The sequence below is a fragment of the Cynocephalus volans genome, chromosome 16 (genome assembly GCF_027409185.1).
Source record: "Cynocephalus volans isolate mCynVol1 chromosome 16, mCynVol1.pri, whole genome shotgun sequence".
NCBI lineage: Eukaryota > Metazoa > Chordata > Mammalia > Dermoptera > Cynocephalidae > Cynocephalus > Cynocephalus volans.
This window is the reverse complement of record NC_084475.1, coordinates 15,294,786-15,317,440: the sequence shown is the minus strand read 5'-3', so window position 1 is coordinate 15,317,440 and position 22,655 is coordinate 15,294,786. Positions and strand designations below refer to the sequence as shown.

The 22,655-nt window shown below is 46.8% G+C and overlaps 1 protein-coding gene and 1 pseudogene across 1 annotated transcript; one reads left to right on the top strand and one right to left on the bottom strand.

The window, feature by feature from the left end:
• Positions 1-830: 830 nt before the first annotated feature.
• Positions 831-10,053, top strand: LOC134364452 (CMRF35-like molecule 7). The gene is made up of 3 exons (XM_063080370.1): positions 831-870; positions 6,952-7,331; positions 9,859-10,053. The coding sequence occupies exons 1-3, from the start codon at positions 831-833 to the stop codon at positions 10,051-10,053; spliced, it is 615 nt and encodes a 204-aa protein (XP_062936440.1).
• An 11,060-nt stretch (positions 10,054-21,113) lies between these two features.
• LOC134364579 (actin, cytoplasmic 2-like) lies at positions 21,114-22,241 on the bottom strand (annotated as a pseudogene).
• Between the last annotated feature and the right edge of the window lie 414 nt (positions 22,242-22,655).

The window sequence follows — 22,655 nt, the reverse complement described above, 5'->3', positions numbered from 1 at the left end:
GTCTTATTACTACTGAAGAAATCCAGTCCACTGGCCTTCTTTTGGCTCCTTGCCCTGGGCTTATTTTAACCTACTCTTCATCTAGGGGCTAAGGTTTTGGGGCAGGGTACTACTAATAATATACAGTGCTAAGTCTATTCTAGGACTCTGTCCTCAGAACTTCACATACGATTTTTCATTTAATTCTCACAAGAATTATTATAAGCCCAATTCGTAGATATAAAAACTGAAGTTGAGGGAGGTTAAGTAAGTTGTCCACAGTCAACACTGCTTATAAGTTGTACTTGTGGGGTTAGAGCCCGCATCTGTCTGACCCCCTAGTCTTCATTTTTATGCACTTGGCTATAACACCTGAATGCATGCATCTCCAGGTATGCCAAGCACAGCCCACCTGACACCTGAGTTGGAGGATCCTTTCTGCTGGGACCCATCACTATAGTGTAGAACCATTTCTGGAGGTCACACCTGGAGTGTTGCACTCTGTGAACCCAAGGCCTGATAGGTCAGATGGACCCCCCAGTATTCCTGCGGGCTCATCTCTCCCTTATCCTCCCCACTCTGCATAGCCCCCTCGCCTCCTCTTTCCTACCTAGTGAGGATGTTCATGCCCTGTGACGCTGCCCTGCCAAGGAATAACATGCTTTTTGCTGAATAATTAAAAGCAGGAAATAGCCACTCTATAAAAGGAAGTGAAAGCGTGAGAAGTTCAAAGGCGGTCTGGACAAGCAGAAGGTGCCAGCCAGGGCTCGGGCAGAGCTTAGAATCCAGCTGGGATCTGTGTTTGCTGCTGGTTGTAGGTTGGAAAGGCAAGGAGACGAAGAGGCAGGACCATGTGGCTGCCCCCAGCTCTCTTTCTTCTCAGCCTCCCAGGTGAGTGTGCTGGGACCTCGGGGGCTTGGTACTACAGGGCAGGGCAGGGGGCAGAGGGCATCTGCCCCAGATTCAAGGGAAGCTGCTGCATCCAGGGAAATGAAAAGCAGCTTTGTTAATTCACTCAGCAAAAACACACAGGGGTCCTACACCATGCCAGGTGTGCATCAGTCCCCCAACACATGAAAGGAAAAGAGAAATAGGACTAGCCATAAAGAAAACCCCAGATGGTGTAGTAGGTGAGACACACACTTAAACAACACTAGTGGCAGGACTGTGATAAGATATTGACTGAGGTATGCTCAGAAGACAAAGCAGCTCCAGCCAGGGGAGATAGAGAAAGCCTCACAGAGGTTGTCCATTTGATGAGTCTTGAAGGAAGAGGATTAGCCTTTAAGCAGAGCAAAGGGAAGTACATTGCAGGGAGAGGGGACCACTTGTGCAGAGGATGGAGGCTTAGAAAGGATGGTGCCCTCACGCAGAAGGAGCTCTCTGTGTGCAGGATGACTTCTACTGGTTGGACATGAGGTTGGAAATGCAAAAGACAAAATTATGAAGGGCTTTAGACACCACGCCCAGGAACTGTGGTTCTCAAAGAGAAAACTGCTCAGGAACCCAGATGGGAGATGGGAGAGGCTAGAGTATCTCTCCCTCTCCGTGGGAAACCTCTGTGGACACTAGAGAGCATCAGGGGACAATTTGGAATTTTGCAGAGTGTACAATTTGTGTGAGTCATACAGTCCTCTCTGGGGCCTGGGGACTGACCATCTGGCACAAATAGACTGATCTACTTGTGGGACTGCAGGAAAGAGCACAGCCAGGGAGTTCCAAGACCCCAGTTCTAAGACCTGAGTTCCGAGATCCCATGATCTGAGCAAGCCCCTTATTGTACTAAAGCCTGGATTTCTGTTGTGAATTAGAAGTTCTAGGGCTGGCCAGTTAGCTCAGCTGGTTAAAGTGCCATGTTACAACCACCAAGGTCAAGGATCTGGATCTCTATACCAGCCAGCTGCCAAAATAAATAAATAAAAATGAATGAATGAATAAATGAATAAATACATAAGAGTCCTGGAGGTCCTTTCTAGCTCTAAGATTGCAGAACTCTACTATTCAGATTGGTTATAAGTGAATAAGGGCTGTGGGCATGCCCCGAATTATTGCTGCTGCTGTTGATTTTAGTGATGATGATAAAGTCCAGGATGATAGTGGTAGATTGGCTGTTAGAACAGTGGCTATAGTAATTAGACAGGACTCCACATGGCCCAGAATTCACAAAGGACATCAGTCTGAATGTCGGCATCACCCCTGGGCTCCAGGTTTTTATTTGAGTTCAGGGACACCGACTGTTTTCTCTCTTAATCCCAACATCCAGTTCACTTGGAGGCCAAGGAGAAGGTGTGGGTGAACTGTGCCTGGGCTCACACAGTCTCACATGCATGCACACCACACGCTCACACAGTGGGGTCAAAGGCACATGCCCACACGCAGTCACACCCCATGCACATCTCTACTGTCACACTCTCATATGCATTCACACCCATACAGTCACAGAGACACACTCATGCTCACACACTTGCACACATGACACAAAATGACATGTCATTGCACACAGCCACACACAGTCTCCCTCATACACAAACTTGCACTCATACACACACACATACAGTCGCACACGCTCAGAACACACACGCAGAGTTAACACACACTGGCATGCACACACAGTCTCCTGCGGTCCCCTGCATACGCACCAACCCGCACAAACACTCCTCTCCCCCAGGTGAAGGCTGAGCCACGCCATGGCTGCTCTGTGGCTTGGAGAGTGTGAGGTCCTACAGAGACAGGATAGAGGGACCCTCCTCATCCAACTCTGTGACTTGATATGAGAAGGGTGTGAAGTCCGTCAAGGGTGGAAGAAAAACCACCCTGCAAGTTTCCCTCAACAGATTGCCATTAGCCACTCTAGGGTTAGTTATTTCTGTGAAGTGGAAGAAGGAGCAAAACAGATGGGGTAAAGTCAGAATGACCCAGCTTCTGGCAGGATGTTCTCGCACCTGCTTGGTCACGTGATCCCCAAACACCCCGAGGGGAAGGCAGGGCACCTGGATGGGGCCTGGCGGAGAGCGGGTGCTCAGCAATGTTTGCCCGTGCAAGAACAAACTCTGTTCTCCCTGCTGGTTAAGTGATGCAAGGATGGCCAGATATGTATCTCAGAAATGACTCCTCAAAGCCTGAGCTGCCATTACCACACCCAGATGTCAGCAGAGATGTCCTGCCCCATGGGCAGAGTAAGATGGGCACAAGCCCCATCCCTCATCCAGGGAAAACCCGGTGCCACTCTCTAGTGTCTGCAACTTGAGCTCTGCCCTCTGCTGCCTTTGGCTCTGTCATCACAGACCATGTTCCCAATTCTGAGGCAAGACCCTTTGCACAAGGACTTTGCACCTGGGGCAAATTTCCCCAAAGGACTGACACAAAGGAGAAAGTCTACATCTCAGAGTCACAAAAATGAAAAACTGAAATTTAAACAGCCTACACTTTTAAAAACCCTTCAGCCACATTCCCCTGAGTTCTGCTCTGATCATCTCTGTCCCCATCTTCCTCTGACCAACTCTAGATAATACATATAGACCTAATGAATACTTCCATCATCATACTCTGTGTTTGTAAAACCCTCATATATTTTTAAAATGGGCCCAATCACATTATAAGTGCATTGCAGTCACAGTATGTCACTAATGCTGGGACTGAGGGATGCAGCCATGTTTCTTTCCTTCTGTCTGGCAAATACAATCTATATGAGCCCCTGCTTTCTATGGCAGCTGTGTTATTTTTCTTTTAAGAAAGAAAATGACCCTATCTGTTGACTCCTCCATTTGATTTTAATTTACAGCAGTTGCTGTCTTTTTGGCAACTCTTTTCCTAATTGACCCCTTTTTTATTTTTAAAATTATTTCTTGTCGTTTTATCAGTTAATGACCTTACAAACATTTCAACATAGCAGAAACATATGATTTACAAAGTAGAATTTCCTCCACAAAACCCAATCTCAGTGCTAACTATTTTTAAAAGTTTAGAACACATATTTTCAGATTTTTTTCCCTATGCATGAACTATAGAAAAACCACAAAAAAGGAATTGTATGCACTCTGTTAGGCAACTATTTTTAACCTAATAATAATATATCTTAGTCATCTTTCCTATCATTGTCTGGAGATTTGTCTTTTTCTTTTTAACCATATTATGGATGGACCATAATTTATTAGCCCAATCCTCCATTGATGGCATTTGAGTTTATCTCCAGTGTTTACTATTACATTACTCCTGCAATTAACATCCTTATACTCTGTTGTCCATGGGTATGGAAATTATAGCTAATCCTAGAATTGAAATGATTATGTCCAAAATCATGGCGATTGCTTCTTTTCGAAAACAGTCATTAACTTTCTTGGTTTCTACCATGAGCCAGACACTGAGCAAGACACCAGGGTGGAGAAGAGAGAGAGAAAAATAAACACACAAACTCTGTTCTTTGGGAGGGAGCATCCTAGCAAGAGAGACAGAAAGAGAGACCACTGCTGGTAATAAAATACCCATGTGGCTTTCAGGCTCCGTAAAAAGTGCCATGAAAGTTGACAGGAGGTAGCAACTGGGAAGGGGGATAAAAGTCTGCAAAGGAGCCTGAGCCTTGAAGGAGGTGTCGAAGGTGACGGGCAGAAGGGCGGGCATTGGAGAAGGAGTTCCAGTGGAAGGAAGTACACGAGCCTGGAGGGCACATCAGGAGCGGGGGAATTGAAAAGCGGAAGTGGGTTATAGTCCAGAGAGAGGGGCAGGGAGGGGCTGGGGGTGGCGCTGGACAGAGAACTTGGACCCAGACTGTAAAAGGACTTCAATTCCAAACTAAAGCATTTGAAATCATTTTGAGGCAATGAGGAGTGGCTGCAGAAGAGGCCCTGATGGGTTTTAAGTGCTCACAGCCAAGTGCGGCAGAGAGGGAAGAAGGGACAGTCTCAGCGCGTCCCTCAGGCAGTGATATGGGGAGGAGAGGAGAGGGGAGGCTGCTGGAGCTGCACAAACCTCTCTGGATGCTATTGACATGGTCTGGGCACCAGGTGAGGTCCTGACCCATTACAGCTGCCACTGACGGAGCAACCGTGTCTGGTGTTTAACACACATCCAAATCTTATCACAACCTGTGGGGTAGAAAGCAGCATGGCCATTCTCCTGCTACATTGTGTGTGCCGTCCTCATGGACAGGGACAGCAGAGACTGAAAAAAGAGTAATTGTGAGGAGCATTTCCAAGGCTGAGCTAACTAAATTGATTACAAATCAGTTGTGGAGAGTGAAGGAGAGGACAGGACCAAAGAACACACCAAGTTCCCTAGTTAGGTTCAGTAGTGGAGTTGTTGGTCCAAAGAGCATGAAGCTGGTTCTGCTGATGGGATACTAAATTAATTTCCTATTGCTGCTGTAACAAATCACCACAAACTCAGTGGCTTAGAACAACACAAATCCATTATCTTACTGTTCTGAAGATCAGAAATCCAAAATGATCTTACTGACTAAAATCAAGGTGTGGACAGGGCTGCATTCCCTCTGGAGGCCCTAGGGGAGAATCTGTTTTCTTGCTGCCTTTTCCAGAGCCTAGAGGCCATCTGCTTTCCTTGGCTTGTGGCCCCTTCTTCCATCTTTACAGCCAACAGCACAACATCTTCAAATCTAACTCTCCTTCAACCCTCTTTTACTTATAAGGATCCACCGAGATAAACCAGGACAATCTCATGTCAAACTCCTTAACTTAATCACAATGGCAAAGTCCCTTTTGCCATGTAAGGGGACATATTCACAGGTTCTGAGGATTAGGATATCAGCATCTATGGGGGGCATGATTCTGTCAACCACAAATGCAAACCTCAACTAAACTAAAATAGCTTCAGGGAGAAGGTCCGAGGTGTGAGGAGCAGGCAGCACCTGCCTGGAGCAGTGGGCCTGGCTCCCTCCACTTGCAGAGACCCCCAGGCTGGGTCTGAGGCTCTGTGGCCAAGAGATGGTCAGAGGAGAAGCTTCTGCTGTGGTTCTCTGGCCCTTTAGCCACTTCCCTATGATTAAGGAATAAGTGGTTGTTGCCAAGGAAAGAGCATATTTGAACACAGTCAGCTTAACTGGAGTCAACCAACAGGATGACAGGACACCCGTTCAACTTACATTGTATCTAACTCGTTCAGTCCTATCTTGTCTTTGTCAGTCTGTCCACATCCAATCCCCCACTAGAGAGAGGAGGTGCTGAAGGAGAGTAGGTTTGGGGTGTGAGAGGCAGTGCATTCAGTTCTGTAACTATTGGATTTGGGGTAGAGATATCCAGTGTGTATTTATAAATGGTGGGCTAGAGCTAAGGGGAGAAGTTGGGCTACAAATATGGATTTGGGAATCAACAGGATACAGGCAACAATTGAAACCATAGAAATAGAGGGAATCCATCTGTGGGCACATGTAAAGTGAGACCAGGTGCAGGCTGGAGAGAGGACCCTGGTTACCCCCTGTGTGCGTGAGCAGGCTCATGCTGGCAGACAAGTGCTGGTCTTGGGCATCTTCCCCCAGCTCTGAGTCCAGTGACATCACACTGACATCAACTGTGGTGGGAGGATTTTCATTACAGAAATTGGCAAATGTTACAAGGCAGAGATCTTTTTTCCCCCAGAGGGCTGATCATTAAATATTTACCAACACATCACTGGTTACACCTAGATTTAAAGAGAGAAGACGGCCAGGGGAATTGGTTGAGGATTCGGAGGCAAAGAAGTCAGAGAAGGAGGAGATAAGATGAGAACATTGTTGAGAGGACAAGGAAAGACGGTGACAGGGTGTCAGGGTGTCACAGGCTGCAAGCAGGCCTAGGGAGGTAAGGCTGGGAGGCGCCAGAGCATCGTCTCTAGGAAGCCAGTGGGAGGCTGGGCTGAGGAAGACGCGGGGAGGAGTCAGGGGTGTTAGGGGGTGGCTGGGAAGGCCAGGGGCCCCCATCCAGTCCCTGAACTTTGGCTTGTTTCAGGGTGGTGGGGTCTGTATCTTGAGATTCTGTTTTCCAGGCTGTTTCTCTATCCAAGGCCCAAAGTCCGTCAGAGCCCGGGAGCAGGGGTCGGTGACCGTGCAGTGTCACTACAACCCAGGCTGGGAGACCTACAAGAAGTGGTGGTGTAGAGGGAAGATCTGGAGATTTTGCAACATCCTCATTCAAACCAGAGGGTCTGAGCAGGAGGAGAAGAGTGACCGTGTGTCCATCAGGGACAATCACAGAGACCATTCGTTCTCAGTGACCATGAAGGGGCTCAGGCGAGATGACACAGATACTTACTGGTGTGGGATTGAGAGGACTGGAACTGACTGCGGGACCCAAGTTAAAGTGACTGTTGACCCAGGTAAGAGCTTTCTCATCTATGCTGTGGCCCTGGTGACTGGGACTGAGAAAGTCAGCGCTCTTCCCACTCCTCCGCATGGGCTGAAGGGAAATGACTGACAGCCTAAGAGACAGAGAGACAGACAGAAGGATGGGGAGCTGGGATGGGAGAAACTGAGGAAGAGCAGCAGCCCAGCACTACTATTCCCATGACAGTGCCTGAGGTCTTTCCAAAGTCCAGCTGATGCACAGCTGGGCTGGCAGGGCTTGGAGTGGGGGCAGGGGCGTGGACCTTGGCTTCGGTGGCCCATGGCCCAGCCCTGTTCTCCGGAGTTGGACAGCCCTGGAAGCCTCACATTTCCTCACTGGAGCCCCAGTGGGCCTCAGATGTCTGCAGAGGGTCCCGGAGCATCACTCTAGGAAGTGGTCTGTGTTCTGGTACTCACACCCTGGACCTGTCATTACCTGGGGTAGTGGGGATGTGGGGCAGCCCGGAGGGTCCCAGTTTGAATCCCAGGAACTTGGCCAACCCAAAGTGATCCTGGGCATTTTACAGTGCATCTTCTCTTTGGGTCCCCAGCCACCCCCTCCTCTACTTTCTCTGGCTTTGTAAGAGCAAGAAAGGTAAGAAAGGCCCAGGGAGGTGCACAGATTAACAGTGGACGCTTAAAGATTTCAACCGTTGAGTCAACCTCAGGGACCTCTCTAGCTGCCCTGGTGTCTCCTCTGTGTCTTAGACCCCATTGAGGGATGCTGGGGTCTTCCTGCTGTTGTCACTGGTGCCTGAGAAACAGACCATCTCCACGTCCACCCAGCACATGTGTGTCCAGTCATTCCTCAACCCAGTGTCCACTCAGACATGTTGGATGGTTATGTATAAACAGACAAAGCTGGCTTTGGAATAAGCCCATGTGTTGTTAGGATCGGACACAGAGGCTGCCACCGGGGAAAGTGGAGTTCACAAAGGGTCACCCGAGCAAGACTTCCCCGGGGCTGCCAAGTAGGGGAAGCCAAGAAAATCCGTGGGGAAAGAAAAGGGATTGAGTAAGACTCGAGAGCAAGGGACAGAGAGGCTAAATATGTGCCCAATGTGAAGCCTTAGGGAGAAAGGCATTTCAGGGCCTGGGGTGGGGGACCCACAGGGTACCAGCCTGTAAGATGAACAGCAGTCTCCAGAGGAGCTGTTATGACTGGAATCACCCGGAGCTCAGCCAGGAGCTACCAAAGCCTGGGACCTTTGAGAAAGGAGTTCTTCGAGCCTAGGACTCATAAGATAACTGGCAGGTCATGGATGCGCAGTGCCAAGCTGGTCTCAGGAGTCCGAGACCAAACTGCTCACCATAAATTGCCTACATAGTTTCTCATAAAAATGTTTCATTCCTCTTGGTCATTGTTCACTATTTAACCAGAATACACTATCTTACTCACCAGCCTTCCGGAGTCCTCCTCCCCCCTACCACTACAAAAACTGCATGCCCCATTTTCAGAACTTTCTGTTCCTGAGCCCTGCTCAGACACGACTCAAGTGGAAAGGACCAGGGATTCCCCACCACCCCCATCTGTCCCACTTACAAGGGTAATTGGAAAGAGAGCATGAAAAGACTTATTTCTCCCCCTAGAATAAACTACAGTGCTCGCTCCTACCTAATTTTTATTTCTTCTTGCCACACCTGAAAATGATGGAAAAATGACTGTGTGTTGTGATTCAGAGGACTCAACAGAAGCCCAAGGAACTCTACCCAAAGAGACAAAGCTTCCTACTCCAGGGGAAGGATTTCTCCTGGTGAGGGCTGGCAGGGTGGGGGTGGCTTGTGAGCCATGCGAGAACCCCCGACTGTGCCAATAACGTGTGGCCGACTTTGCCCACAGTGGAAGCAACCCTGCCTTCTGAACAGTTTGGCAGCAACAATACGGGGGTGTCCTCTGTCTTCTACAAGAGGTGAGTGATTGTGGCCCTTTCTCCTGATCCTACCTGGGGTCCCTCCTACGGGAAAGCCAAGCCTGGGGACTTCTGTCCGTGTTCTGTCACCAGATGCCAGCACTTGCTATAGCCAGAGTCAAGGCTTCAAGCCCATTCTCCATCTCACCCCATTACTTCTCACCACCACCTTCCTGTTCTAGCTCTCCCCAGAAAACTGCTCTGCAGAGCTCTTCTGTGCACATATCATCCACCCATTCAGCTGGTCAACAAAAAAGCATTGGTAGCCTTGGGGGTGCCTAGGGGAGATAAAGTACCAACCTCCATGGTGCAAGATATCAAGCGACACAGAACAGGGTGGGTGATTTACCAACCTGGAACTGGCATTAGCAGGAAGAGAGGCAGTAAAGCACAACCTGTATTTGGTGACCTCCAGGTGCTTCTACTGAGCTGAGATATGGGGCTAAGGGGAGTCCCAGAAGATAAAATTAGAAAGGAAAAAGGGCCCAGTGCAAAATCAGCTGATGTTACTGTCAGAAAAACCCTCATGGTTGCATCATGGAGGAGGTTCATGGGGGTCTTCAGAGTGGGGCTGCCAGGCCCAGGGTCACAGGCTTTGCCGAGCTGGCTGATGGCTCCACAGTGTCAGGATGGGGTCTGGCAGGGTCTGAAGGGGACTAGGGCCCTGATTGCTGTGTCTCCTCTCACAGGACCCACTACATGCTTCTGGTATTTGTGAAGGTACCCATCTTGCTCATCATGGCTGGTGCTGTCCTCTGGTTGAAGGGGTCTCAGAAGGTCTCCGAGGAGCAGTATCAACAGCCTGTCCACACGAACTTGTCCTCTGAACTTCCTACCAAAGACATAGCCCCTTAGACAGATGGACGAGCAGCCTTCCTGCCCTGGACCCATTTCCAGGGGAGACCCAGGCTGTGGAAGAAAACCCCCTGAGTCAGCAGGATGCAGACAGCTTGTCCTCAGCAACTGGGGTGCCAGCACCCTGCTCCCACTTCTTCAGGGAGCCAATGCCCCACCCCCACCCCATGGGGGTTGGGGCTCATAGTTGGGAGCTATTGGGATGGAGACCAAACTGTGGACAGCCGTGTCCCCCCTGCTGGAATAACTCTGGTGCAGAGCCTGGGACAGAAGAACAGAGAGAGAGAAACTGAGAGGGAGGCCCGCCCAGGCCTCGGTTCCCGTCACGCCTGAGACCAGCTCAGCACCTTTGCCTGAGCGCCTGATATACATGCTTTTCAAAAATCTGCTTTTCCCAAGCTAGTCAAGTTGGGTTTGGATGACTCGTGTTCGTGACTGATGCTCTCCCCACACGGCGAGGGTGATTCTGGGGTGAGGTCCTGGTTCTGGGGCGTGAGGAGCTAGACACTGTCCACCCCAGGGGAGATGCTGCTCTGAGGCCACAGGGCTCCCTGGTCAGTGCTGAGCTTTCTCCTCCTCCGTGGGCCTCCCCAAGCTCCCGGCCCACCCGGCTCTCAGGGTGGGGACCTCGTGGGGGCCACAGGGTGGGAGTCTGATCTGAGCTTCTCTCCTCAGCACAACTGCGGGGACTTCTCCCCAAAGACCCCATTGAGCCTCAAAAACTACCTCAAGGTGGGGGAGGGCGGTAATGAAAACTGTCTCAGGGCAATGAATGATGTTGTCTCTTTTAAATGATGCTGTTTAAATAATATTAATAATGAAAACCATCCAAAGGAAATGATGTTGTCTCTTCTAAGTAATTTTGTTTAAATAATCTCAATAATAAAAACTGTCTGAGGGACAAGATGTTGTCTCTTTCAAATGCCTCACCCACAGCAACAATACCCTTGAATATGGTCACTTTGTGTCATATGGGTTAGGGAGTTTCACTTCATGTGAGGAGAAACAGTGCCATTTGCGATGCCTGTCCCCCCTCCCCCACGCAAACAGACATATGCAAACGTCTGAATGCGCCCCCTGAACATCGTGAGGACGTGTCCACCCTGCCCCTGCCCTTTGTCCTAACGGATGGGCCCTGATTCTCAGCCTCAGGGGGCAAAAGGACGATGCCTCTGCAGGGGATAAAGGAAAGGGGATCTCCTGGTCCCAGCATGGTACCTGGGGCCTCCGCTCCCCACTGGGACTCTATAACCCAGTCTTGTGCTTCGGTCAATGACAAACTGTCTCTAACTTTGAACTTAGTTTAGGATGTGGCCTATGATGGAGCTGAAAATTCCACAGTGCCCAGAAAGGAAAGAATATGACACAAAGTGACCAGACTAAGACCCTCTGAGTCATTCTGTTGGGAACCAAAACCCACAGTCCACCAGCCCCAGAGGCCTCTGTGAATATGTCCCTGGATCCAGCCCTCTGAAGATCTGGCCAGATTGAGGGATGACGCTGCAGCTTTGTGGGAGGGAGAGCGGGGGCTCAAATGGGTGAGGAGCTATTGGTGGTTGCCAAGCTGCTGACAATGCTTATCCTACAGTTTCTCAATATTAATTCAGTGAATCCCGTGTTCTGTTTGGGATGGTGTAGGTGGGTTGTTATTCTTAAGACTGCATTAAGGAGAATCCTCTGGAGTAGACTAGGCATCTATTGCCTGTCTGTCCGAAATGTCACCCCCAGCACACGCGCTCTTGCACCCCCAGCCCCCCCCCCACTTCTGAGAAATACCCTTTGAGGTTCTAACAAAAGCTGACAAGCCAAGCTTGCCTAATACACCCACTCTTTGGGGTAAGGAGAAAGACGAAAATCAATAAATTAGCCACTAGAGCTGGGATTGCATTTTCCAGCAATTGTGTTTCTATCAGGAGGCTGAAGCAGAAGGCCTTATGCCCTTAAATAGCTGCAGACTACGAGCATTCCACACATGCAAATTTTAGAATTTATCGAGGATTTCGCACATGCCAATTTTGGCATTTATCGTAATCAGAGGTTAGAGAAGGGAGAGGAGTGGAGAGAGAGCAGGTGGATTGCTCTTTTAAGAGAAAAGCACAACTTCTCCTTCCCCGAGAGAGAAGCACAACTTCTCCTTCCCCGTGGCTTCCTTCCTCCCCTGGGCCTTTGCTTTTGAACAAGTTCCTGATCACAGAGGAAGTTCAGAGCCAGAGGGTGCTGGGGGTGGGGTGGGGGTGGGGGCAGGAAAAGCAGCAGCCCAGCCAGGAAGGAGGCAACAGAGAGAATAACAAAAACAGTAACAGTGAGTCAGTCCCGTTACCAGGGCCTGGGTTGCAAGGTTCTTTCTTCTTTTTTAACCGATTTTTTTTTTTGGAAGGGCGGGTGGCAGTGGGCTGCTGGCTAGTATGGGGATCCGAACCCTGCACCTTGGTGTTTTAACACCGCACTATAAACAACTGAGCTAACCGGCCAGCTCTTTGTCTTTATTTTTAATCTTGGTAAAAACACTTAACATGAAATCTGCCCTCAACAAACTTTTAAAAAAATTATTGGTTATGAATATTCATGGAGTACAAAGCTGACCGTCACCACTTGTGCCCAGGATATGATGGCCAGATCAATACTAGCAGCACATTCATCACCACCAACTGTGATTATTCCCCATGTCCCCCACCCAATTAATCCCTGACCTCCCTCCTCCTCCCCCATCCCACTTTCCCTCTGCAAGTCCAATGCACCACCGAGGTCTGTCTTTCCTTCCTTCTTTCTCTCTCAACTCCCACTTATGAGTGAGGACATGTATTTATCACTCTGTGCCTGGCTTGTTTCACTCAACACAAGTTTCTCCAAGAACAAACTTTTAAATGCACAGTACATAGAATATGGTTAATTGCATGCACATTGTTGTATAGCAGCTCTCTAGAACTTTTTCATCTTCCGTGGCTAAAACTCGGCCCATTGAACAGCAACTCCCCATCCCCTCCCCGCAGCCCCTGGCTACCACCACTTTGCTTTTTGCTTCCGTGAGTTTGACTATTTTAGCTACCTCATATAAGTGCAATCGTGCAGCATTCGTCCTTCTGTGACTGGTTTATTTCACTTCGCATAGGGTCCTCAAGGTTCATCCATCTTGTAGCATATGGTAGGATTTCCTTCTCTGTTAAGGCTGAATAATATTCCATGGTATGTATATACTGCAATTTCTCTATCCATTCATCCAAGGACGGACATTTAGGTTGTTTCCATCTCTTGGCTATTGTGGATGATGCTTCAATGAACATGGGAGTGTGAATCACTTTGAGGTTCCATTTTCAATTCTTTGGAATAAATACCCAGAAGTGGGATTTCTGGATCATATGGTAGCTCTATTTTTAACTTTTTGAGTAATCTCTATACTCTTTTGCATAACAGCTGCACCATTTGACATTCCCACAACTGGTGCCCAAGGGTTCCAATTTCTCCACATCCTCACCAACATTCATTATTTTCTGTTTTCTTTTCTCTGTTTTTTTCTTCTTTTGTTGTTGTTTTTAAATATATAACAGCTATCTTAACAGGTGTGAGGTGATATCTCATGTGGTTTTAATTTGCATTTCCCTGATAAGTAGTAATGTTGAGCATCTTTTCACATACTTATTGGCTATTTGTATATCTTCTTTGGAGAAATGTCTATTCAAGTCCTTGGCTCATTTTTTAATTGGGCTGTTTGGCTTTTTTCTCATGAGTTTTAGGAGTTCTGTCTATATTCTGGATATAATCCTTTATTAGACATATGACTTGAAAATATTTTCTCCCATTCTGTGGGTTGCACTTTTACTCTGTTGATATTGTCTTTTTTTTCCATTTTAAAAAATTGAAACATAATTGATTGTACATATCTGTGGGGTACAGCATTGAATATCAATACCTGTGTGCAATATACAATGCTCAAATCAGGATAAATACTATATTTATGATTATACAATGTATTCATTTTTTGTAGCCTTTACCAATTTCTCTCCCTCTCCCTCCCCCTTTCCCACCACTGGTGGCCTCAGTTCTATTCTCTCCTTTCTGAAAATTCAAGGAATTATTGTAATTGTTGTATCTCTCTCTCTCTCTCTGGTTCTCTCTGGCTCCCACTTACGGGTGAGGGCATGCAATATTTCTTTTTCTGTGCTGGCTTATTTCACTTAACATAATTCTCTCTAAGTCATCCATGTTGCTGCAAATGGCAGAATTTCATTCCTTTTTATGGCAGAGTTGAATTCTGTTGTGTATATATACCACATTTTCCTTATCCAGTCGTCCATCATTGGACATTTAGGTTGGTTCCAACTCAGCTGTTGTAAACAGAGCTGTGATAAACATGGGAGTGCAGGTATCCCTTCAACACAATTTCCATTCCTTTGGGTATACTCTTAGCAGTGGGATTGCTGGATCCTATGGCAGTTCTATCTATTGTTTGAGGAACCTCCATACTGTTTTCCACTAACTTACAGTCCTACCAACAGTGTAGGAAGATTCCCCTTTCTCTGCATCCTCACCAGCACTTGTGATTCTGTCTTTTTGATAATGGCCAGTCTAAATGGTGTGAAATGATATATCAATGTGGTTTTGATTTGCATTTCTCTGATGCTTAGTGATGTTGAGCATTTTTTCATGTGTCTGTTGGACATTTGTGTATCTTCCTTTGAGAAATCCCTACTTAGCTCCTTTGCCCATTTTTTAATCGGGGCACTTGTTTTCTTACTGTTAAGTTGTTTGATTTCCTTATATATTCTTGATATTAATCCCTTGTCAGGTACATAGCTTGCAAATATTTTTTCCCATTCCATAGGTTGTCTTTCTGCTATGTTGTATCCTTTGCTGTGGAGCAGCTTTTTAGTTTGATAAAATCCCATTTTTTTTCTTTGTTGCCTATGCTTTGGGGGTCTTATTCATAAAGTCTTTGCCCACTCCAACATCCTGAAGTGTTTCCCCTATGTTTTCTCCTAGGAGTTTTATAGTTTCAGGTCTTATATTTAAGTCTTTAATCCATTTTGAGTTGATTTTGGTATAAGGCAAGAGGTACAGGTCTAGTTTCATTCTTCTACATATGGATGTCCAGTTTTCCCAGCACCATTTATTGAAGTGGCAGTTTTTTCCCCAGTGTATGTTCTTGTTGCCTTTGTCAAAGATCAGTTGGCTGAAAGTATCTGGGTTGATTTCTGGGTTCTCTATTCTGTTCCCTTGGTCCAAGTGTCTGTTTTTATGCCTGTACCATGGTGTTTTGGTTACTATAGCTTTGTAATATAGTTTGAAGATAGGTAGTGTTATGCCTCAGGCTTTCTTTTTTGTTTTGCTCAGGATTGCTTTGGCTATTTGGGGTCTTTTGTTGTTGCACATGAATGTTAGGATTGTTTTTTAGATTTCATGAAGAATCTCAGTGGTATTTTGATGATGATTGCATGGAATCTGTAGATTGCTTTGGGTAGTATAGACATTTTCACAATGTTAATTCTTCCAATCCAAAGCATGGAGTGTCTTTCCTTCTTTTTGTGTCCTCTTTAACTTCTTTCAGCAGTGATTTGTAGTTCTTGTTATAGCAATCTTTCACCTGCCTGGTTAAATTTATTCCTAGGTATTTTATTTTTTGGTGACTATTGTCAATAGGCTTGCTTTCCTGATTTCTTTTTCTACTAGTTCATTACTAGAGTTTTCAAATGCGACTGATTTTTGCATGTTGATTTTGCATCCTGCAACTTTACCAAATTTGTTTATCAGCTCTAAGAGGTTTCTTGTAGAGTCTTTAGGTTTTTCTATACATAAGATCATGTCATCTGCAAACACGGACAGTTCAACTTTGTCTATTCCAGTATGGATTCACTTTATTTCTTTCTCTTGCCTGACTGCTCTGGCTAGTACTTCTAGTACTATGTTAAATAGGAGTGGTAAGAGTGCACATCCTTTTCTTGCTCCTGTTCTTAAGAGAAAAGCTTTCAGCTTTTCCTCATTCAGGCTGATAATGGCAGTGGGTTTCTCATATAGGGCTTTTACTGTTTTGAGATACTTTCTTTCTATACCTAACTTGCTGAGAGTCTTTATTATGAAGGGATGTTGAATTTTGTCAAATGCTTTTTTTGTGTTTATTGAGATAATCATATAATTTTTGTCCTCAATTTTGTTTATGTGGTATATCACATTTCTTGACTTGTGTTTATTGAACAATCCTTGCATCCCTGGGATGAATCCCACTTGATCATGATGCATAATCATTTTGATGTGTTGCTGTATTCTGTTAGCTCATATTTTGTTGAGGATTTTTGCATCTATGTTCATCAAGGATATTGGCCTGTAGTTTTCTTTTTCTACTATATCTTTGTCTGGTTTTTGTATCAGGGTGTTGCTGGCTTCATAGAATGAGTTTGGGAGGAGAGGGTTCCGGTCAAGATGGCAGAATAAACAGTTCCCAGTGTCACTCTCTCCAACAAATCAACCAATTTACAACTATAAAAATGTAACATCAGCCAAGCTGGGGCTGCTGGAGCTCAGGGGAAGAGGAGGTGAGACCTATGGAGTGCATGAAGGTGGGAGAAACTACGATGAGAGAAAGAAAAAGATGCTCTGAGCGTTTCGGGCTGCAGCCACTTTAAGTCTGGAGCTGATGAGCGCATGCAGCAGGAGCCGGCAGAAGCCGCAGCTGTGCCCTTCAGATGGAGTTACTTGGAGACTGCAGGGGAGAAGAGGGTCTTGGCAGCCCTGAGGACAGTAAGACCACTAATAGGGTTCCTGTGGACCCACACGGGAGCAAGGAGCCAGAACAACTGAAAAAAGGGAGCGATTCAGAGACCAGTGAGTCATTGCAAGGGACCAGCACAGGGCTGGTCTCATGGGAAGTGTTTGGAGCATGGGCAGTGGGCGAGATGGGAAAACCAGGAGAACACTGAGACACAGCAAGGACAGAGGACCTGACCCCCAATCAACACAGGACCACTCAGAGGAGAATGGTCAGGAATGCAGAATTGCATGGGGTGCAGTTTGATAAAAAAAACTCAGGCCTAGGGCCGGCCCGTGGCTCACTTGGGAGAGTGAGGTGCTGATAACACCAAGGCCACAGGTTCGGATCCTATATAGGGATGGGCAGTTTGCTCACTGGCTGAGCATGGTGCTGACAACATCAAGCCAAGGGTTGAGATCCCCTTACCAGTCATCTTTTTTAAAACAAAACAAAACAAAACAAACAAACAAAAAAAAACTCAGGGCCAGATCAGATATTCTACAGAACACAGATCCACTGGGTCTCTGGAGAGCTGGAAATACCTATAAGATCAACCATTAAACCCTGAGCTGCACAAAAAGCCTTCCCTAGGGAAACAGCAGCAAAGCAGCAATTTAGCTCAACCACAGAGCTCAACTACTGTTTCCCACAGGAAGTTCCCCCGTGTTAGAAGCAAAGGACAAAAAATTAGTTCTGGCCCAGGCACACCACCAGCACCTTGGGGCCTTCCTGGGAGCCAGAGGCTTGGATCCGGGGACCGGACCCCACTCCCACTTCCAGGCAAACTGTGCCAGTGCCTTGGGGCCAGCACGGGGACCCAAGGCACAGAGAAGGGGACTGGATTCCCCCTCCCACAACCAGGAACACCACACTAGCACCTTGGGGTCCACCCTGTGACCTGAGGCAAGGAGAAGGGGACTGGACCTCTCTCCCACAACCAGGCACACCATGCCTGCAACTTGGGGCCTGCCCAGGGACCCAGGGCATGGAGAAGGGGACCGGACCTCTCTCCCACAACAAGGCATACCATGCCAGCACCTCGGAGCCCACTTGGGGGCCTGAGGTATGGAGAAGGGGACCGGACCCTCCTCCTACAACCAGGCACACCATACCAGCACCTCGGGGCCTGCCCAGGGACCCAAGGCATGGAGAAGGGGACCGGACCTCTCTCCCACAACCAGGCACGCCATGCTAGTGCCTCGGGGCCTGCCCGGGGTCCCAAAGCATGCAGAAGGGGACTGGACTTCTCTCCCACAACCAGACATACCAGACCAGCGCCTCGGTGCCCACTTGGGTACCTGGGGCATGGATGAGGGGACTGGACCTCTCTCCCACAACCAGGCACACTGCACCAGTGCCTCAGGGCCCACCCAGGGACCCAAGGCATGGAGAAGGGGACCAGACCACCCTCCCTCAACCAGGCACACAGTGCCAGCACCTTGGGGCCTGCCCAGGGACCTGGGGCATGGAGAAGGGGGCTGGACCCCCATCCCCCAACCAGGCACACCAAGCCAGCTCCTTGGGTCTCAGCCAGTGACCCAAGGCATGGAGAAGGGGACCAGACACACCTCCCACAACCAGGTACATGGCGCCAGTGACTTGGGGCCTGCCCAGGGACCAGAGACATGGAGAAGGGGATCAGACACACCCCACAACCAGGCATACTGCCAGTGCCAGGAGCATACCAGAAACAGCACCTCCATGTGGGTGGCCCATGACAGTCACCACAATAACCATGGCTGCTGTGAAAGCGGCTAGATGTCACAACCACCATGCAAATGGTCCACCAACCACTGGAGTGCATTCACACAAGGAGAGTCACCAGCAGACTCAAAGAAAAGAAGAGGATGTCTCTCTCCACAAAGTCCATTCCAGAGTGACAGAAGAAGCATCTGCTCTACGATAATATTGGGGGACCTAATCATATCTCTCAGCATTGGACAGATCATCTAGGCAACAAATCAACAGAGTAACCATGATTCTTTCAGAAGAAGAGAAGTAATCTAGGGTAATTAGAGTGGGGAGGGGGAGGGAATGGGGGCACGGGAGAGATTGAACGAGGGGCATAAAGAATAATTACAATTTGTAACAATATATATGCTAGTAATATTGGTTTGATCAACATATCTCAATGTTCAACCCCCAAAATATGTATAATCGATTTTGATTCAATAAATAAAATAAATTTAAAAAAGAAAAAAGAATGAGTTTGGGAGAATGGCCTCTGTTTCAATTTTCTGACATAGTTTAAAGAGAATTGGTATTAATTCCTCTTTAAAGGTTTGATAGAATTCAGCAATAAAGCCATCCGGTGTTAGGCTTTTCTTTGTTGGGAGACTGCTGGTCACTGCTTCAATCTCATTGCTTGTTATTGGTTGGTTCAGGTTTTCTACGTCTTCTTGGTTCAGTCTTGGTAGTTCATATGTAACCATTTCCTGCAGATTTTGAAATTTGTTCGTGTATTGTTGTTTATAATAGTCTCTAATGACTCTTCATATTCTGTGGAATCAGTTGCAATGTCTCCTTTTTCATTCCTGATTTTTGTTATTTGGGACTTCTCTCTTCTTTCTTTTTTAAATCTAGCTGATGGTTTGTGTATTTTATTTTCTCAAAAATCCAAGTTTTTGTTTCATTAATCTTTTGTATTGTTTCTTGGGTCTCTATTTCATTTAGTTCTGCTCTGATCTTAATTATTTCTTTCCACCTACTAATTTTGGGATTGGATTGTTCGTGTTTTTCTAGTTCTTTGAGGTGTAGCGTTAGGTGGTTTTCCTGAGATCTTTCTATTCTTTTGATGAAAGCAATAATTGTTGCAATAAAATTCCTTCTTAGTACTGCTTTTGCAGTATCCCACAGGTATTGGCATGATGTGTCTTTACTTTCATTAGTTTAAAGAAATTTTTTTATTTCCTCTTTCATTTCTTCTTTGACCCATAAGTCATTCTGGAGACTATTGTTTAATTTCCATGTATTTTTATAGTTTTGAAAGTTTCACTAATTATCAATTTCTAGTTTTAATCTGTTGTGGTCTGAAAAGGTACTTGAAATGATTTCAAGTTTTAAAAAATTTTTGAGACTTGTTTGTGACCTAACATGTGGTCTATCCTGGAGTATGTTTCATATGATGAGAAGAGTGTATATTGTGTAGTTGTCAGATGATAAGTTCTGTAGATGTCCACCAGGTCCAACTGGTTTCAAGTGTAGTTTTAATCCTGTGTTTGTTGATTTGTTGCCTAGATGATCTGTCCAGTGCCGAGAGAGGTGTGTTCAGGTCCCCAACTATTATCACATTGGAGTCTATCTCTTTCTTTAAGTCTAATAGTGTTTGCTTTATAGACCTGGGTACTCTGATGTTGGGAGCATATGTAGTTATGATTGTTATGTTTTCTTGCTGGATAGATCCCTTTATCATTACATAGTGGCTTTTTGTGTCTTTTTTTTATCATCTTTGGCTTAAAGTCTATTTTATCCAATATAAGAATAACTTCTGCTTGTTTTTGGTTTCCATTTGCATGGTATATCTTTTTTCACCCCATCACTATTAGTCTGTGTGTGTCTTTACAGGTGAGATGAGTCTCTTTTTGGGGGGAGGGGTTACTGCAGCACTTTATTCTTCCTTACACAATGATGTGTTGCTGGGGCCTAATGTTCTAATATAATAGTAGAAAACCAAAATTTGTTGTCATCTCTTAAGGAATTAAGAATTACATACAAAAACCTTACATAAATTAAAAGAATGAATACATTTACAGGTGTAAATGCAAACAGTTTCCAACTCAAGGCAAGTAACAGCCTGTGGTGTTCTGGCAGGAAAACATCAGATAAGAAAAGGAAAATAGATCCTAAGGCTCCGATTCATCCAGCCCTGTTAGACTAGCAAGACAGAAACAACAACCGATTCAGGAACTCTTGCCAGTCTCTAGAGAAATCCTGGAATAGTCGGCTCTGACATGTTAATACCCTGCACAGATCAACAAACTGATGGTCATGCAGATTCACCAAGCCACGGACTTCTCCATAAGCCATGTTCTCACTCAGCCACCAAGTGACTGAGCCATGTGTACTAAGGGTTTAAATCAAAGATATGTACAGGGTGTTAAACATATGCCAAAGGAACAGGAAACTTGAATACAAGGTCAAAATCAGCAGCAATTTCTACAATCCAGTGTTGATATCAGATACAAACTTCAAGGACAAACTGCTTTTCAGAGGCTTATTCCAGTTTTGTGAGGCTAGCATGAGGTGTATACATTTGCCAGAGCAAATTTATACTTCAGAATTAACTTATGCAACAAATGCTATGTATCAGCTTGCAGTCCACTTAGAAGCATTTGTGGTTGATGATGGAAGGGCCTGACTCATCGTAATCTTGCTTGCTGATCCACATCTGCTGGAAGGTGAACAGTGAGGCCAAGATGGAGCCACTGATCCATACAGGGTACTTATGTCCAGCGGGGGTGATGATATTGATCTTCATAGTGCTGGGTGCCAGAGCAGTGATCTCCTTCTGCATCCTGTCTGCGATGCCTGGGTACATGGTGGTGCCACCAGACAGCACCGTGTTGACATACAGGTCCTTGAAGATGTCCACATCACACTTCATGATGGAGTTGAAGGTGGGCTCATGGATGCCGTAGGATTGCATAGCCAGGAAGGAGGGCTGGAAGAGTGCCTCTGGACCCCAGAGCCACTCGTTGCCGATGGTGATCATCTGGCCATCAGGCAGCTCGTAACTTGTCTCCAGGGAGGAGGAGGATGCAGCGGTGGCCATCTCCTGCTTGAAGTCCAGAGCAACATAGCACAGCTTATCCTTGATGTCATGCACAATCTCCCGCTCAGCCGTGGTGGTGAAGCTGTAGCCACACTCCATGAGGATCTTCATGAGGTGGTCGGTCAGGTCCCCCCCAGCGAGGTCCAGACACAGGATGGCACGGGGGAGGGCCTAGCCCTCATAGATGGGCACCATGTGGGTGACACCATCTCCAGAGTCCATGACAATACCAGGAGTGTGACCAGAGGCGTACATGGACAGCGTGGCATGGAGGGCCATCTACATGGCCAGGGTGTTGAAGTTCTTGAATGTTATCTGAGTCATCTTCTCCCTGTTAGCCTTGGGGTTCAAGGGGGCCTCAGTCAATAGCATAGGGTCCTCCTCAGGGACCACATGCAGCTCATTGCAGGAGATGTAGTACCAGATCTTTTCCATATTGTCCCAGTTGGTGACAATGCTGTGCTCGATGGGGTACTTCAGGGTCAGGATGTTGCGGTTGCTCTGGGTCTCATCGCCCACGTACGAGTCCTTCTGGCCCATGCCCACCATCATGCCTTGGTGCTGAGGGTGCAAGACAATGGAGGGGAACACAACTCGGGGGGCGTCATCCCCAGCAGAGCCAGCTTTGCACATGCTGGAGCCGTTGTCAATGACAAGGGTGGCGATTTCTTCTTCCATTGTGGTTGGCAGAGGCGGTGGCCGCAGGGCGCTGAAGAGTGGGGTGTTGGAGTGGTGGGAGGAGGCAGAGCATGAGCCTGTGCGGGTGAGTGAGAGAACCTGAGCCTTGAAGACAGCACATAGTTGGGTCTAGCTTCTTAATACGATCAGTCTGTCTTGAGTGGGGAGTTTAGTCCATTTACACTATGGGTTACTGAAAGGTATTGTCTTCTGGCATTTTACTGATTTTCATTTGGGTGTTTTAAATATCTTTTTTCTTTTCTTCCTCTTTTATTGTTTGTCTTTGATGTTTGTTGATTTTTTTGAGGGAGTAAGATTTAGTTTCCTTCTCTTTCTCATTTGCATTTATGTTTTACCAGCAGGTTTTGTTCTTTCTCACGTATTTGTGGTGGTGAACTCCCTAAGTTTTTGTTT